Raw genomic sequence first — 18621 nt, 5'->3', positions numbered from 1 at the left:
GCCTCCATTCTCGTTGAAAACATCATCCCGCAGTTTGGACTGCTGACTACCATCCAGTCAGACAACGGCCCGGCCTTCACTGCCCAAATAGTCCAGCAGGTTGCCACCTTGCTCAACATCACCTGGAAGCTCCACATACCCTATCATATCCAATCATCGGGTAAGGTGGAAAGGGCCCATGGCATCCTGAAGGGTCAACTAAACTTTCCATCGAGACCAGGCTCTCCTGGCCAAACCTCCTCCCCCTGGCACTCACCAGAATCAGGGCAATCCCGCAAAACCCCACTGGACTTAGCCCCCTTAAGCTAGTTTACGGTAGACCATTCCTAATCAATCATAGCTTACCTGTCAACCCCCCTCCTCTTGCCACGTACCTCCCCTTTCTGTCTTTACTTCGCCATCTTCTCAGGGAACATGTGGACTGGACCCTTCCTCCCTTAGGGGGTCCAGATGAAACACAGCCAGCGGTCCCCCTCCAACCAGGAGACAGCGTTCTTCTAAGGGAGCTCCAACCTGGCTCCCTACAGCCCAGATGGATGGGACCCTATACGGTAATACTGACTACTCCTACTGCAGCCAAGCTCCTAGGACAAACACCTTGGTATCATGTCTCTCGCCTCAAACTTGCTCCCATACAGGATTGCTTGGAGTCAGAACCACTGGGCCTTACTCGTCTGTGGCTCACCAAAAAATTGGGCCATGCAGACCCTCCTGTTGCTCCTGTCCCTCCCACCAGGAACCTGCCACCAGAGTGAGCTGAAGCAGGGAGCAATGCTGTTCAGTAAGACTGGCCTGATAAAAGAAGCTTCAATCTGAACTGTCTGCAAGAAAAATTAAGCAAAAATCTCTCCTCTTACAACCTGCTTAACTCCTAATAGCAGCCACCTATTCTTACCTGGGCTGCCCCTATCTTACCTAAATCTTCTTCTAATTATCAGCATATAACTCATATTTGCCTCTCTTTAAAAAAAAAAATTCATACAGAACCACACCAGCGAAGTTTCTCAACTCATGGCCAAACAGATGTTCCTCCTGACACCTCTCACAACTACCACCTTCCGATCTCCCCTTCCCCACGATGCCCCTATTCAGCAGGAAGTAGCCAGATGAATAAGCGGCACCCCTTATTAACACAAAAAGATCGGAATGTAAGGTTGATGGATAATGAGGGATGGTCACGTGGGGAACCTAGGCCCGCGACCTTTGGCTACGACTGCCCACAGCCAAGTGCGCCAAAAGAAACTTCCTAGGAGTCCTTGGAAAAAAAGCAACTGACTGTCAGCCAGTGAGATTTCACTACATCATATTAGTCCGACTTCCCTAGAGGGACCCCTTTTTAAATTTACCCACGCAATCTCTCCGTGTGCAATTTTCCTGACCTCCATCTTCCAGGCAGAATCTCGTCCAAGGAACGCTCTGTACTGAATAAAGCCTTTTGTAATTCCACACTTCATGGCTCCAAGCCCTGTTCCTTCCTTCTCGGCGGGGAAAAATACCTTACAGGAATTTTTCTATTTTACTAATGAATGATCATTTGTACTCCTTCCTCAGGCAAGATAAGTTAGTTCTGTTCTCTGGTTTTAAGATCATTTGAAAGGAATACCACATACATTTTCAACTGAGAAATAATGTAGTCATAAGTACCTATTGTCAAATAATCTAAGAGGAATTCTGAAGAACAGGTTAAGTTCAAGAAGATTGAGTAGGAGAGGATCGAAGTCCTAAGGTCTTTCTGAAGAAGTGGAGAGGATCAAGTGCAGGGGAGGGAGCTGGTGGGGGAGGGGGTGGGGGTGGGAGTGAGAACAGGCCTGGGCAGCCAGAGTGAGCACTAAGTCCCTCATTAGCATAGAAAGAAAAAAGAAAGCTATGTTTCAAAATGTTGTCAAAAGAGTTTGTTGAATAAGGAAAACTGCAGCTAAAGTGTTTTTGGTTTTTTTTTTTTGTATTTTTCTGAAGTTGGAAACAGGGAGGCAGTCAGACAGACTCCCACATGCACCCGACCGGGATCCACCTGGCATGCCCACCAGGGGGCGATGCTCTGCCCATCTGGGGCGTCGCTCTGTTGTGACCAGAGTTATTCTAGCGCCTGAGGCAGAGGTCACAGAGCCATCCTCAGCGCCCAGGCCGACTTTGCTCCAACGGAGCCCTGGCTGTGGGAGGGGAAGAGAGAGACAGAGAGGAAGGAAAGGGGTGGAGAAGCAGATGGGCACCTCTCCTGTGTGCCCTGGCCGGGAATCGAACCCGGGACTCCTGCATGCCAGGCCGACGCTCTACCGCTGAGCCAACCGGCCAGGGCCTAAAGTGTTCTTTTTTTAATGCGTTGTATTTCATGGTAGAGCACTCGCTTTATGGGGAAGAAAATAAAATCAGCAGCATCTCTACCTCTGCACCTGCCTCTCCCTGCCATCCTCTCCCACGCAGGCTTCGAGAATGAGGACATTTCATACCAGATTGGAGCAATATATGTGCATATATATGAACGTGTGGATATATATACACATCTATATACCTTTATATGTACATTATACATATGCACACAGCTGTATAAAACACAGCACATATTTGAGTCACAAATGGAATTACACAGTCATTTCTATACCCAGAGTCCTAGCACTCCCAAGAAGAATGTCTCTGCACTGAGAATGACTCAGGTTTCTTCATGGTTAATTTACCAGCTTTTTAACAAAAAAGATAAAGACATGGAGTTGGATGACAACTTTTATAAGGATTGTCAACTTACCTCAGAAACTGTGCCATAGGTATCATTCTACATAGAAAAAAAGAAAGAGAAACTACTTGAAATCTTTAAAGCTGTAAATAATTTTAATGACACTTAGCAACAATTTCTTTGCAATTAGTTTCTTATCCCATCATTGGCAAACAACCAATCAAAAATCAGTCAAAAGCAAGGGAGCCCAGAGCTGGGCCTTCTGTCCAGACAGGCCACCGCAGGAACAGCTGCAAAAATCATGTCCTTTGCATTCCTGGAAAAATGGTGAGCATAAAGCCTGCCGGAGAGTCCAGTCAAGTACGAGGCAATCTGTGAGGGACCAGGTTAGAGAAAGACGGGTGTTGACAGATGCCCAGGGAAAGACAGAATCTGATTGGAAACCTCCACTAGCTCCAGAGAAAACAAGCCGGCAGCTCCTCTGCCCGAGCTGACGAGGTTAGCGGCCATTCTTCTTTCCGGACTGTTTCTGACAACAGGCGCAACTCCCTTCTATCCACTCATCCAGTGTTGTCTGAGCACCTGATACCTACCCTCACTGTGTTCAGTGCAGAACGCAGAGTGAACAGGACAGAGAGAGTCCGGTCCTGATGGGCTTACATTTTGGGACAAAATACATAACTCGATAAACTATGTTCTAAATCGCAATTTGTAAAAAGTGTTGCCAAAAAGAGGTAAAAATGTTAAGAGTGTATAATAGGCCCTGGCTGGTGGCTCATTAGATAGAGCATCAGCCCAGTGTATGGATGTCCTAGGTTTGATTTCCAGTCAGGGCACATAGGTAAAGTGACCATCTGCTTATCTCCCCCTTCCTCTCCCCCTTCTCTCTCTCTTTTCCTCTCACAGCCAGTGACTTGGTTGATTTGTATTGCTCCAAGCATTGAGCATAGCTTGGTTGGTCCAAGCATCAGCCTCAGGTGCTAAAAATAGCTTGGTACTAGAACATCAGTCCAAGATTAAGTTGCTGGGTGGATCCTGGTCAGGGTGCATGCAAGAGTCTGTCTCACTATCTCCCCTCCTTTTATATAAAAAAAAAAAGCAAAGAAAAAAAAAAGTATAGAATAGTTCCAAGGTCCAGATAGCTCCTGCCCCACTTTTGGGAACTTCTGTTTTATGAAACGCATGGCCACAAGCATGAGAGTGGGTGAGAATAAGTCCTGTGACAAAGACCAGCAAGGACACACTCTACAAGAAAAGCTGTGAGAACTAAAGGAGAGGCCAAGGTCCTCTCTTAAATCTTAATGCTACAATATGAGTAGTTAATAGAAAATGATACTACCCAACATTACTGTGGCTTTCTGAATTAATCTCTGATCTGAACAACCGGTACTACAGCCCACTTTTAACTTACAATTTTTAGCCATGAGATTGAGTAAAGACAGTATATTAGGCACTAACCTTAGGAAGGAGATCCAATTATTACCCTAATTTAATGATGAGGAAAGTAAAGTACTAAGGGGTTAAGTACTTTAAACTAAGTCACACACTAAGTGTCAAAGCCTAGATAAACAAAAAATAGAGTACTGGGGGATGTATTTCCTACATAAAGAGAAATAAATTTAGGTGCTCACGACCTCTGGATTAGATTGCTACCGTGTTCCCTAAATAGAAACTCTGAACATGACCTAGGGTTCTGCTATCCCAAGAGGCGCCCCGAGCCCACCAGCACTGCCTCACCCGGGAGCTCGTTATCAGTGTGAAATCTCAGGGCCCATTTGAGACCTACCGCCCAAAACCTACCAAATCAAAACCTGAGTTTTAACAAGATCCCCAGTTAAGTGTATATTAAAGTTTGAAAAGCATAAGACTGGGAAATTAAGAAATACTTAACATCCCACTAAAAGTACTTTCTAGGTGGCAGCATTAGGTACCTCGGGGTTTCATGATTCGTGTTAACCTCCTTTGGTCTCCAGTTGTATTAGTGATGCTGATCTCCATTTCTTCCTATCACTATGTATTACTCAGGTTATCATCTTTTTCCTTTTGAGTCAGGCCAACTATTTGAAAAGCAATGGAAATTCCTTGTAGACAACTTTTCTCTTGAGGGAACATTAACGAAACATAGTTAATACTTACACACTTTAAAGCACAGTTTTCCTGATCTACTGAGTTCCAGAAATGACATCCTTGGATGCACTGTAAGAGGCCATAAGAAATAATGGTGACTGAACAAGAGTGACCTTTTTTTTTTTTTAGGTCACCTGAAAATGAAACATTGTAACAAAAGGTGTTTTAGAAATAGAAATCTAGCTAGGAATCTGTGGCGTCAAAGGAATCAGGTAGGGGTTTTAAGAAGAGCTGCCCTAGCTACAGACAGCAGGGTTTGGTGTGGTCACTGACAGGGAAGGGTGCTGAATGAAGTTACACTTGGGGTGGGTGGGTCAAGAGCTCAGAGAGCACCCAAACTTCAGGTAGCACAACGTCCATTAGGTGGCTGGCAGCAGGTAAAGTCGAGGACACCATGGCTTTGAACACATCATGGGGCCATCACACTTGTCCTCACATGACAAGCAAAACTCAAAGCTGAAACTCAAGCGGAAGGCAGCATACCAAAACTCAAATAGGTGGACAGTTTCAGAGGTCTGCTACCCACTGGCTGGTTTTCACCCCACAGCGGCCCTGAAACCTTCTCCCAGCGCTGCTGTGGCCTCCTATGGACAGATTCAGCCCATCTCCCCTTACTTCACTTGACAGCTGCGCCTGTGATTGTGTAGACATTCTGTCCACAGGCCACAGTGACACCTGGATCCCCTCCCTTCTCCTTCCTCTCAGTTACTCTTCCCTCTCCACATTCCTTGTGAGTTTGTATCCTAACCTCAACTCTTTCTTTTCTCGTTCTTCAAGTTCTCCCCAAGTGAGCTCATCCACTACCTCAGTATGGGGAGATTGTGTGCTTCTAGGAATGTATCCATTTCTTCCATTTTCTTTTTTTTTTTTTTTCTTTCATTTTTCTGAAGCTGGAAACAGGGAGAGACAGTCAGACAGACTCCCGCATGCGCCTGACCGGGATCCACCCGGCACGCCCACCAGGGGCGACGCTCTGCCCACCAGGGGGCAATGCTCTGCCCATCCTGGGCGTCGCCATGTTGAGACCAGAGCCACTCTAGCGCCTGAGGCAGAGGCCACAGAGCCATCCCCAGCGCCCGGGCCATCTTTGCTCCAATGGAGCCTTGGCTGCGGGAGGGGAAGAGAGAGACAGAGAGGAAAGCGCGGCGGAGGGGTGGAGAAGCAAATGGGCGCTTCTCCTGTGTGCCCTGGCCGGGAATCGAACCCGGGTCCTCCGCACGCTAGGCCGACGCTCTACCGCTGAGCCAACCGGCCAGGGCCATTTCTTCCACATTCACCAATTTGTTGGCAAATAGTTGTTCATGATATTTTCTTATAATCTTTTGTATTTCTGTGGTGTCAGTTGTTACTTCTCTTTCATTTCTGATTTTATTGGGGTCCTCTCTCTTTTTTCCTTGATGAGTCTGGTTAAAGATTTATCAATTTAGTTTATCTTTTCAAAAAAGAAGCTCTTGGTTTCACTGATCTTTTGTGTTTTTCTTTTAAGATTTCATTTTGTTTATTTCTGCTCTAGTCTTTATTATTTCCATCCCTCTACTCACTGTGGCTTTGTTTGTTGTTCTTTTTCTAGTTCCTTTAAGTATAAGGCTAGATTGTTTACCTGAGATTTTTTCTTGTTTCTTGAGATAGGTCTGGAATTCTATGAACTTCCCTCTTAGGACAATGTTCACCATGTCTCATAGATTTTTTATGTTTTTTGGGTTTTGGTTTTTTTTTTTGTATTTTTCTGAAGCTGGAAACGGGGAGAGACAGCCAGACAGACTCCCGCATGCACCCGACCGGGATCCACCCGGCACGCCCACCAGGGGCGATGCTCTGCCCACCAGGGGGCGATGCTCTGCCCCTCCGGGGCATTGCTCTGCCGAGACCAGAGCCACTCTAGCACCTGGGGCAGAGGCCAAGGAGCCATCCCCAGCGCCCGGGCCATCCTTGCTCCAATGGAGCCTCGGCTGCGGGAGGGGAAGAGAGAGACAAAGAAGGAGGGGGGTGTGGAGAAGCAAATGGGTGCCTCTCCTATGTGCTTTGGCCAGGAATCAAACCTGGGTCCCCCACACGCCAGGCCGACACTCTACCGCTGAGCCAACCGGCCAGGGCCAGATTTTTGGTTGTTATGTTCTCATTTTCATTTGTTTCAAGGTATCTTTTGATTTCTTTCTTGATCATATTGTTAATCCAGTCATTGCTTAGTAACATGTAATTCAGTTTTCATGTTTTAGTGTTTTTCAGCTTTTTTCTTGTGATTAATTTCTAGTTTCATTCAATTACTGTCAGAGAAGATGCTTGACATGATTTCAACTTCTTAAATTTACTGAGAATTATTTTGTGTCCTAACATGTGGTCTGTCCTAGAAATGTTCCATGTGCACTTGAAAAGAATGTATATTCTGTTGTTTGGAGTTAAATGCTCTAAAGCTATCAAACCCATCTGCTAGTGTGTCATTTAAGGCCGCTGTTTTCTTGTTGATTTTCTGTCTGGAAAATCTATCCATTGATGTCAATGGGGTGTTAAACCCCCTACTCTGACTGCAGTACTGTCAGTCTCTTCCTTTCTGTCCATCAAGATTTGCTTTACATACTTTGGTGCTCCTACATTGGGTGTATAAATGTGTACAAGGGTTATATCCTCATGTTGGATTGCTCTCTTTATCATTATGTACTGTCACGTTATTTTGTCTTTTATATAGCCTTTGTTTTAAAGTCTATTTTGCCAGATATGATGATTGCTACCCCAGCTTTTTTTCCCCCATTTTCATTTGCATGAAATAGCTTTCCCCATCCCTTCAATTTTAGTCTGCATGTACTAGCTCAACTTCAACCACCCTAGGCGTTGGTATCCCCAAATCTGAACTTCAGCTAAGGCTCCCTCCTGAGGTCCAGACCCAGATTTGCAATTCCTCCTGAGACATCTTCATTTAAGTCCCTACAATCACTGCAAATGCAGCAGATGAAACATCAAATTCTTCATGTTCTATCCTCCAATTTGTTTTTTATCCTGTCTTTTTCATTAATACACTACAATTATCTGAACTGCTTGAGCCAGAAACTAGGTGTCTTCTCTTTCTTTCATTCCCCACCTCCTTGGGGACAATCCATCATCTAGTCCTATTGGCTCACACCTCTTGATTAACTGAAATTTATCTGGGTTCCTCACTCACTCACTGCTCCTACTTTTCTTCTGTGCCCACCACTACTTGCCAACATGATTCTTTTAAAATCCAAACCTTGCTTGGCCAGGTAGTGGTGCAGTAGATAGAGCCTGGGATGCTGAGAACCCAGGTTCAAAACCCTGAGATCACTGGTTTGAGCGCAGGTTCATCCATCTTGATTGTGGCCTCACCAACTTGAGCCCAAAGGTTGCTGGCTTGAACCCAAGGTCACAGGCTTGAGCAAAGGGTCACTGGCTCAGCTGGAGACCCTCGGGGCCAAGTCACATAAGAGAAAGCAATAAATGAACAACTAACGTGCTGCAACTATGAGTTGAAAGGTACTACAACTATGAGTTGATGCTTCTCATCTCTCTTCTTTCCTGTCTGTCTGTCCTTGTCTGTCTGTCTCTCTCTTGCTTCCTAATAAATCAATAAACAAACATCTAATCACACCCTCTCATACTTAAAATTTTGTGTATATAGAGCTCAGCTCTCCCTGACCTATCCCCTCCTATTTGGCAACGTTGTTTTCTACCTTTCATCCTCCACACACATACCCTATTCTCCAAGTAAGCTGAAGTACTCTTACCTTCCTGACAAGTCAGGGCTTGTTCTGACTGGTGTACCCTATCCCCTCTAGTCCTTCTAAAAAACTCTTTATCTTTCTAGTGTTAGTTCAAAAGTCATGCAGGCAAATGAGGTGCTTTTCCTCTCGTGTGTTTTGTTGTTGTTTTTCCTCACCCATACCACTATTCTGGCTCTCATCATGTTGTCTGGTGATGGTTTTAAATATGTATCTGTCTCTCTTACAACCTTGAGAGTCTTTTAAAATAGAGACCCTATTTTATTCATTCTTAAGTCTCTACTGCTTGGCACACAGTGCCTGGTACCTACTTCTATTTTGAGTCACTAAATACTTGCTGAATAAATGGACATGGGTGCAGAAGAGTAATAAACCCATAAATGTAATTGTTAGATGAAGTCTGGAGACTATTTAACCCAACCCTCTCAGATAACATGTAGTAAAATTATGTCTCAGAAATATTAAGTAATTTACCCAAAGCCACGCAGATATGTAGAATCAAAATCATAGACTTGGATTGGTCTTGTACTCTTTCCACTTTAACACACTATTTCCTGACTTTATTTTTCAATATTCTTTAATTCAGACTTATAACCACCTTTGATTGTCCTTTCTCTAGCGGGAACAAATAAATAAGATTTTATTTGGAAATTGTTCTTATTGTAATAAAACCTGACCGTTGTTCCTTTTTCTTTTTAATCAATGCAAACACTGTGTAATTCTTAACAATAGAAGCAATTACTTACTGGTTTGCTCAGATTATAAGGCATGCCACTGTCAAGCTGCTTGCCCTGCAATGAAGACGGAGGTAATAAACACCAGCTCTCAATATTGTGTTCAGTAATAACCACCACACCTTTTTTCAAAAAAGCTTCCTGGAATAGTGCTGCATCCTCAGTGTTTTTTAACTGTAAAGCAAGGATGCAAATGTCTTAAACTCATTAAATCAGTCATGAAATCAGACAAAATGCCAGTGCAAATGATAAGACGTAATGTCTAAGAATTTTGCAGAAATGGTAAAGATGAGATGGGGGTGTGGCTGTAAATTGTGGTTAAGGACAATAGAGAGAGTCTCACATAATATTAAATAAGCCTTTGACTAATGAGTCAGTGACTCAAGTAAAAGGATTCTTGGATTAAACATAAACTATGTTCAGAGTTTTCTTATTAAGAGCAGAGAAAAAAACATTCAGAATTTTACATAGAACAAAACATCAGATGACTCTGTTTATTTCTTATGTTTTCAGAAGTTTTCAAAATTTTTTGTGCAGGAAGAAAAAATAAAATAGGAACTAAAATGGGGAAAAAAAATCTATAAATTGCTCATTCTCTCCCTGTTTCTTATTTGAATGAGCCCTTCATAAACAGAAGGCCTCACAGAGGATGGCAATACTGGACCTGTGATAATCAGATGTGTACTTGAATAGCAATATAAAGATATATATGATCTAATTGTCAACTTGTCTCACTGATTGACTTAAAATTATGAGCAGAGGAAAACTAAGTGTATTTATCTAGTTCATACTGCTCAGGAACTCCCCTTAAAAGTTGCTGAATTTGAACCACTGAGTCGGAGAAGTGATTAGTCCAGCAAGGAGCACATCATCGGTCCCTGGCTGACTCAGCATTATAAGCAAGATACATTCCAGAAGGTGATGGAAAACCCAAGGGGGCTGCGGGGGAAGAGCATCTGTCATGGCCTTTTGAATATCCCGTGCTTTTCAGAGGGAGGAAAAAAGATGTTCCTCACCAAGTTCATTGAGCATTCTCTCTGTCTTCCATGTAAGGACCATCCATTTTTCCTTTCACTCTATCCCTTGTACCTAGAACAGTGCTTTAGGGATAATAGGTGTTCAATAAATGTATACTGAAGGAATAAATCCATTAATTCAAGATGGCTGCTACCTAGGGAGGCCCTGGCCCTTAGAAGTGCTGCCCAGGGCCTAGCATGGAAGGGTTTGCTGGAGAAGTAATCAGATGCAGAAACAAAAGAATAAATGTTGCCTATTTTTTCTCTCATTTGATGTGTGAACAAAGACTCCTCTAATCACCATTCCCTAACCATTTTAAATGTGTAAAAAAGGGTACTTAATATGTTTTTGTTTTTAGATAATGAATATTTAGAGACTAAGAACTATATTCTTTAAATGAATTGTGCAACCATGTGCTTAATAGTACTTTGTTCTCATGATTTTGGTCAATATGAAGCTTTTGATTCTTCTCTACATGACTGAAACACAACCGTATATAATTGAGTATAAGAGAGTGAATTTGTGATTGAAATTTTTCCTATTTCTTCAAAACTCTGTGTTATCTCATAAAACAAAAGCATGGCCCCCGGGTAGTTTTTGTGTTCCTTTTTAAACAATAGGACAACAGAGAAATTTCTTGCCAAAAAATATAGTCATATTCTAATAGTACTGAGCCCTTCTGTTGGCTGCTCTCAAGATTAAATATAACAGGCTGACTGGAATGCCCATCAGGTGTCTTGGGCAATGATAGCCTTGTAAGTCAGGTGTATGGGTTCTGAGGAAGCCGATTTTGTTTCTTCCCTATCTCCACTTGATCTCCATCCTCCTCCTCTTCATCATCATCATAGCTGAGAATTTGTCAGCTATTCCTATGTTCCAGGCACTCCTCAAGGAGTTTTACACTCTATCTCATTTAGCACTCCACAACCCTAGTAGATAGATAGCTACTATTACTGACTCCATTATACAACTGAGAAACAGATAGGCTTAGTAAATTGCCCAAGAGTTCGAATTTGAAGAGGGATGAGAGGAGTTGGCTCCAGAACCTGTGCCCTTCACCAAAGCATGAATGTCTCCTGTAATCTGTACCAAATTTACATTCCTCACTTGGGAGTTAGGAGCCGCCCACTTTACCTTAGGCCCACCTGCTCCAATCATCTGCTTAAAACATACGAACCCAGTCCTGAATCTCAAGTTCTCTTATCGCAACACCTACTTCTTGGCACAAGATTTTATATCCTGCCCACCTCAGTCGGAACTAATTTCATTTACTTCCTACCCTAATAAATGCAACAGAGTAGAATGATCTGCATTTTAATCCCACAGTGCCCAATGGGATATTTTCAAAGTTAACCTGTGGTGTCTAAACTTAATATGCTCACCTGAGACACAAGTAAAATAATATTTCATTCATAAAGACCTGTGAGGACTCGATTAAATAATGCATTAATTATTATAGTACAATGCCAGGTACTTAGAAATCTATTATTAATACATATTATGTGTAAACTTGCTATAAACAGCCTTTTGTAGACATGTCTTTGGTCAGTTATGCAATAATCTCTTCAGATAAATTTCTTGATGATCAGGGTTAAAGGTATATGTTTCCTTTTAATTTTGATATTTTATCAACTCATGTTTTCTAGAAATCTATTAATTTACACCATAACAAACAGTATATGAAAGTACTGGTTTATCCAAACTTTCCTTTTTTTTTTTTTACTTTGTTTTACTAAATTCTGTTTACTGTCATACGGTTATTTTTTAAGTACTCAAATTTATTAATACTTTATTTTGGGGATTCTTAATTTTTGAATTAAGCTTCTCAAGGCATTCTCACTCCCAAGATCACAGAAATATTTGCTACTAATTTTAATATTTTTATGAGGAAAAGTCTTATTTTGTTTTTGTTACTTGTCTGGATTTAAGTCACATCTTTTTATTAAGGCCTCCTGGCATTTATTTGAATCTGATAGTGATATAAGAAGTTGGGTTTCTTAATTCGTTTTTTGTGTGATTTTATTTTATTTATTTTAGACAGAGATGAAGAAAGGGAGAAAGAGAAAAAAGGGGCGGATGGGACAGACATTGAGCTATTTCTGTATGTGTCCTGACCAGGGATTGAACCAGCAACCTCTGCACTTTAGGACCATACTCTAACCAACTAAACTAACTTTTTAAAAGACATTTTTAGAGCAGTTTTAGGTTTATACCAGAACTGAAACCAAGGCATAGCGATCTCCCAGAGATAGCCCCTTTGCTCACACACACACAATCTCCCTCATATCAATATCACTCACCGGAATAGTACATATTTTATTAAAGATGAACCGATATTAACAAACCATAATTGTCCAAAGTCTGTAGTTTATGTTAGGGTTCACCCTTGGTGTTGTACACTCTATGGGTTTCGACAAACATCCATCATTACAACGTCATACAGAGTATTTTCATGTCCTAACAATCCTCTGTGCTCTGCTAAGGCATCTCCCCCCCAGCCCACCCCAGCTATCAACCACTGATCTTTTCATTGTCTCCATAGTTTTGTCTTCTCTAGAATGTCACAAAGTTGAAATCATACAGTGTGTATATAGCCTTTTCAGATTTGCTTCTTTCACTTAGTGATATGCATTTAAATTTCTTCATGTCTTTTTATGGCATGATACTTCATTTCTTGTTAGCTCTGAATAACATTATATTGTATGGATGTGCTACAGTTTTTTTATTCATTCAACCACAGAAGGAGGGAGTTATTCTTCATTCCAAATTGATAACCCGACTTTGGTTTGAATTGTCATGTTTGTCATACTCCATAGTCCCTTATGTACACAGTCTTATTCTAAACTGTATTCTGTTTTACTGGCCTGTCTATTCCTACACCAATGCAAACTATCCTAACTACTGGATAGTTTATGGACTTTTTAGATTATGGTTTTGTTCCATTGTCTTGTTATAAAGTCACATATTATATATATATAATATATATATATAAAGTATTAATGTCTGTGCTTTTTAAAAGAGACAATCTTCTGAACTCTATTGATTCTAGCAGTCTTTTATTGAACTGAATTGATACTTCTAACAGTACTTCTCAACACTAGTTCCACAGTTGTTGGGATTTTTTACTAAAAAAAATTTTTTTTTTAATTTTTCCGAAGCTGGAAACGGGGAGGCAGTCAAACAGATTCCCTCATGCGCCGGACTGGGATCCATCCAGCATGCCCACCAGGGGGCGATGCTCTGCCCATCTTGGGGCATCGCTCTGCCGCAATCAGAGCCATTCTAGTGCCTGAGGCAGAGGCCACAGAGCCATCCTCAGTGCCCGGGCAAACTTTGCTCCAGTGGAGCCTTGCCTGCGGGAGGGGAAGAGAGAGACAGAGAGGAAGGAGAGGGGGAGGGGTGGAGAAGCAGATGGGTGCTTCTCCTGTGTGCCCTGGCCAGGAATCGAACCCAGGACTCCTGCACGCCAGGCCGATGCTCTACCACTGAGCCAACTGGCCAGGGCTTTACTAAAAATTTTTTTAAAAGGCAGGGTTTGTTGCCAATGAAGATGAGAAAATTGTGTTTCAACAAAGCTACTCATATGCTATTATGCCCTGTGGACATACAAAAAAGAGAGTATAGCAAAAAAAAACAAAACATTTCCATAAATTATTTGACCGTGAATCTCTTTTGTTTCTTTTTCATAAAGAATCTAACAATACTAGTGTTCTGAAGAATATCGTGCTTTGTTCTCTGCAGCACATGGCATATATAACTCAAAAATATTAAGTCAGTTAATGTAAAATATTCATGCTCAAGCATACAACTGTGATTTGTGCATTTTTGGACAATAATTCTAACATTCCTTTGTACAATACTCTTTTGTTTCTTTTTAAAAAACAGAGATGCCTCAATATCAAGAACCACCCAGTGAAATCAAAGATAATTTTCACAGCACATGTCCAGGCTAGAAAGGGTGACGCAGAAAAAACAATTCAAACAGTATAATCAACTTGAGCATTTTATATATCCTTTCCCCTAACCTTCGGCGGCATTCATTGTTGATTCACCTAGCTTTCGTCCCTCCAGCCCATGAGTGGGAGGCCCGATGGAGAAACTTTATTACAGTCACCAGGCAGACTGGTAGACTGGGTCTCTTGCAGTTGCCACCACATCAGCTGTGCCTTTCTCTGTAGGTGGAGAACGGAAGGCAACTCAACAAAGGAACAAACTGCCAACGCCTACTGCCAAACCCTGAAATTAAAGAACCCACACAAAAAGATCAGCTAAAACTAAACTTAACTAAAAATCAGATCAAATTAATAAAATAGAAACTACAATAATGAAAACAACCAACATCAGTTTTGAAAGTAGCAACAACATTAACAAATTATGGTGCTACATTCATATGACAGAATATTCTAAATACACTAAAGATCTTGTTTTCATAAAAATTTTCGTGCATAGGAGAAAACTAATAATGGTAAAGGAAAAACCTGGGTGCACAACTGTGTGCAAAACTATACATATTTAAGGAGAAAACACTGAAAGAGAGTACAATCAAAAGTTAACAGTGGTGAGTTTGTAGGGGTTTGTTTTCCTCCTTGTTCTTCTTTATTTCTCCTCTGTCTTATAAATATTTTACAACAAATATAAATTCTTGTTATATGAAGAGAAAGTAAAAAATTTAATATAAAAATATTTGTCCTATTCTTCCATTTTTAAGTTTGAACTACAACCTACTAGAATTGTATGTGAAAACCTAAAACATACAATTCTACATTAATGGCAATGAAGTCTTCAGCAAAGATTTACATAAAATACCACACTTCTTTTTAAAAGTGCTATTATCCATAATAATATCCACTATTGTTTGAATTGAAACAAAGAGAGAATAACACAAATTGTCTTTCTAATTTATCCTTGACTTCTATCTCCAATACTTTAGGATAATAATGAGTCATGTATTTTATTTGGTATTTTCATTATTTTTCAAAGTATGACTCTAAGTAGTGTCCCACGTAAGGTATCATGCTATTTCCTTTGTCTTTAGATGAGTGTATTTTTCCTTGGTTAGGATGTATATGGATTTTAAAGTTGAATCGGTGACTATTTTAAGTACAACTCAATCACAATAACCTAAAAAACATGGAATAATACATATAAAAGAGATAACACCCAGAAATGAGAAAAACATAAATTTAAATGAAAGAAAAACTTATTACTGAAAAAAATTATAAATGCACAATAGCAATAAAGGAATATACAGACAATTCTTGCTTTTAAAAGAAAATGTTGTTCTATATGGCATCACACTTGCCTATAAATGGTATTGATGTTCACAACTAGAAGATATTGCCCTGTGTCCAAACTTATTTCATGCTTCAAGACAAATATAAATGATTTTGTAATCAATAAGTTTTAAAGTCTATTTTTTAAAGCATGCAAAATTGATTCCATTTAAGCCTCCTTTACTCAAATCCCAGCCCTCCCAAAATCTATGAAGTGATAAAGAATAAAATAGCTCTGCCCTACGTTCTGTAAATATAAATGGTCCGAACTTACTTATAAAAAAAGAGTCTTTCTCAGGAGAAAACTTCTTACTAAGTAAAAACAATTCAATCCTTTATAACAAGCTCAATTCTGTATGTTTTAGTTCCCTCAAATCAAATATTAGACCAATAAAACTTACCAAGTTGGTTACACATGACTTTAGGCAGCTGTTTAAAACTGTACACTGAACCACAGAAATCCATATGCAGCCAAGAGTCCCCAAATCGATAAGTTTCAGGTTAAGCCAGTAAATATTCTTCATCACTTCATCAATGGCAGATTTTTAGATGACTGTACTGATTTTCTCCATTTTGCTATATGAATTTTTTGGGTTTCATCGCTTCAGTTTGAAAGAGTAGCTGATGGATTTTTTTTAAATGATAGATTTGGACTTTTTAGCTTCGACCTTTGAATCCTAGATAGCTTGAAATATGCACATAACAGCTATTTCATAACTTCGTTTTGTTATACTCCCATAAAGAAAATCACCCCCTGACTAAAGCTTAGATCTTAGAAAAGCGCTCCACATGGAAAGCAAACAAGGTGGAAAACGCAAATTACAGTCAGCAAGCTTGTGCCAGGTGCACAGCCCAAAACCCGGATGCGTCAGTGGGTCCATCCACCACTTCGCTTTCTTGAGGTTGGTTCAGTTATGCATAAAACTGGGTGTATACCATCTCTACTTAGCAAACAGTAGCGTTATTATAATAATTATTAGAAAAACAGAAGCGCCTCAATTCAATGATGCAGTAGGGAGGACAAGCAGAATGCTTTGAAACCAAGAGCATATTTTAAAATTAAAAAGTAAACAAAGATGAAATTAATAGACAAATGCTCAGAGGGTGAAGTAAAGACCAAGAAGTTCTTGAGAGTAATTTCAGAACTTCACTACATATTAACTAAAATACTGCCTTATCAGGTCTAGTGAGACAGAGAGCTTTAAGTAGCCACCACAGAGACCTAAGGTATGTACGAGTGTAGCTGTCTTGAGAAAAAAAGAATTGTACAAATTTCAATTAGATTAGCATCAAGATAAAGTTAAGCTGAAGTTTAAACAAAGAATTTGAAATCTGCAAGGTACAGGAGTCATTCTGGCTAACTACCTTTTAGATGGCTGAGGGTTAACTCTTTAAAGCCAGATATCTACATTGGTGTTCTTTTTCATGACAATCTAAAGTATCAAATAAACTTCCTTGTACTTTTAAATAAATTATACTAATGTACTTAACCTTTTCTTTTTTTTTTTTTCCTGAAGCTGGAAATGGGGAGAGACAGTCAGACTCCCGCATGTGCTCGACCGGGATCCACCCGGCACGCCCACCAGGGGCGATGCTCTGCCCCTCCCGGGCGTCGCTCTGTTGCAACCAGAGCCACTCTAGCGCCTGAGGCAGAGGCCAAGGAGCCATCCCCAGCGCCCGGGCCATCTTTGCTCCAATGGAGCCTCGGCTGCGGGAGGGGAAGAGAGAGACAGAGAGGAAGGAGAGGGGGAGGGGTGAAGAAGCAGATGGGTGCTTCTCCTGTGTGCCCTGGCGGGGAATCGAACCCAGGACCTCTGCACGCCGGGCCGACGCTCTACCATTGAGCCAACCAGCCAGGGCCTTAACTTTTTCTTGATGGCATGAGGTCCTCATTGTAAGCAGCACACGTGTAAAGCTTTGTTTTGAGCTGAACATCTCAGTAAATATTGACAAAACTGATAGGCAACGTAAAGATGAATGGTACAGACTTGAGAATTAACCCTTAAAACTGGTTCTCTTGAAAAAAATGTCTCCACTGTCCACTTGCTCTTTATTTTCTGCATCATAAAGAATGTAAATGAAAGACTATACAACCATTCAATTTCTTAGAAGAACATGGTCCTTTTTCTACAAAATATATTTTTAAATCAGAGAGTAATCTATTTTGCCTAAGAAATTTTTGAATCCCAATAAAATTTATCTTCTTCACTGTATTACCAGTGCCTTTTCCTTTATTAGGACAAATAATATTTGTAACTTTTACTTCACTAAGAAAACTGACCAGCCTGACCAACGGTGGCACAGTGGATAACGTGTCGACGTAGAAAGCTGAGGTTACTGGTTTGAAACCTCAGGCTTGCCTGGTCAAGACGCTTATTATAAGTGTCTTAGAAAGAATACTTTTACTATATTTTTTTCAGTGAGAGTAAAAAGTTTTTTGTACCATTAATAAATAAAACATGTTGTAAAAAAAAAAAAAAAGGATCACTAAGTATTTTCTTGAAAACCTAAGTACATTTTTTTTATTTCACTTGATTTTATTGGTGGTATGTGAAATACAAGTTCTTTCTAAATTAAAGATTGTGCGCTTATCCTGGTTTTTGGAATTTAACTAGCACAGAGATTTGTACTTGTGAGGGATGGAGTCTGTTCAAAGATATTTGTTGTAGAATTGTTTATGTTGGCAAAAGATTAGAAACAACATAAAAGTCTAATAATACTGGATCAATTAATTCCCATATGTTCTCCAGGTAATTTCTCCAGGTGGGCTTGTTTGAACTTCTCCAAAGCATGATGTTCTCCGGACAACTGGACTGCTTCTATGGTGGCTGGGGCTCTGGTGAGTACATTCCAATTAAGCTGTATTGTCTTTTATGATTCAGCAATGGCAATCACAATTACTGTTGCTGCATTTTATTGGTGACCAGAGAATCACAAAACTGCCCAAATTTAAGGAGAGAGCAATTAGACCCCCCTTCTTGGTGTAAAAACGGGAAGATTCTAGAAAAAAATATAAGATGGGGCAGATGTAGATTGTTTCACCACCTTTGGAACATACAATCTTCCTTCGTATA

The 18621-nt window shown here is 40.6% G+C and overlaps 1 protein-coding gene across 2 annotated transcripts in view; it reads right to left on the bottom strand.

Moving 5' to 3' along the window:
• Positions 1 to 16071, bottom strand: part of ROS1 (ROS proto-oncogene 1, receptor tyrosine kinase) — a 134070-nt gene extending 117999 nt beyond the window's left edge. For both annotated transcript variants that reach the window (XM_066371796.1, XM_066371795.1), the window contains exons 1-4: positions 15949 to 16071; positions 9270 to 9314; positions 4805 to 4864; positions 2741 to 2767 (exon numbers count right to left, since the gene is read on the bottom strand). In XM_066371796.1, the coding sequence (XP_066227893.1) occupies positions 2741 to 2767; positions 4805 to 4864; positions 9270 to 9314; positions 15949 to 16071 (255 nt within the window). The remainder of the gene's footprint in view (positions 1 to 2740; positions 2768 to 4804; positions 4865 to 9269; positions 9315 to 15948) is intronic.
• Positions 16072 to 18621: the final 2550 nt, after the last annotated feature.

Source organism: Saccopteryx leptura, chromosome 3 (genome assembly GCF_036850995.1).
Source record: "Saccopteryx leptura isolate mSacLep1 chromosome 3, mSacLep1_pri_phased_curated, whole genome shotgun sequence".
In the NCBI taxonomy this organism is placed as follows: domain Eukaryota; kingdom Metazoa; phylum Chordata; class Mammalia; order Chiroptera; family Emballonuridae; genus Saccopteryx; species Saccopteryx leptura.
The sequence above is the reverse complement of the archived record's forward strand: the minus strand, read 5'-3'. Positions and strand labels throughout refer to the sequence as shown.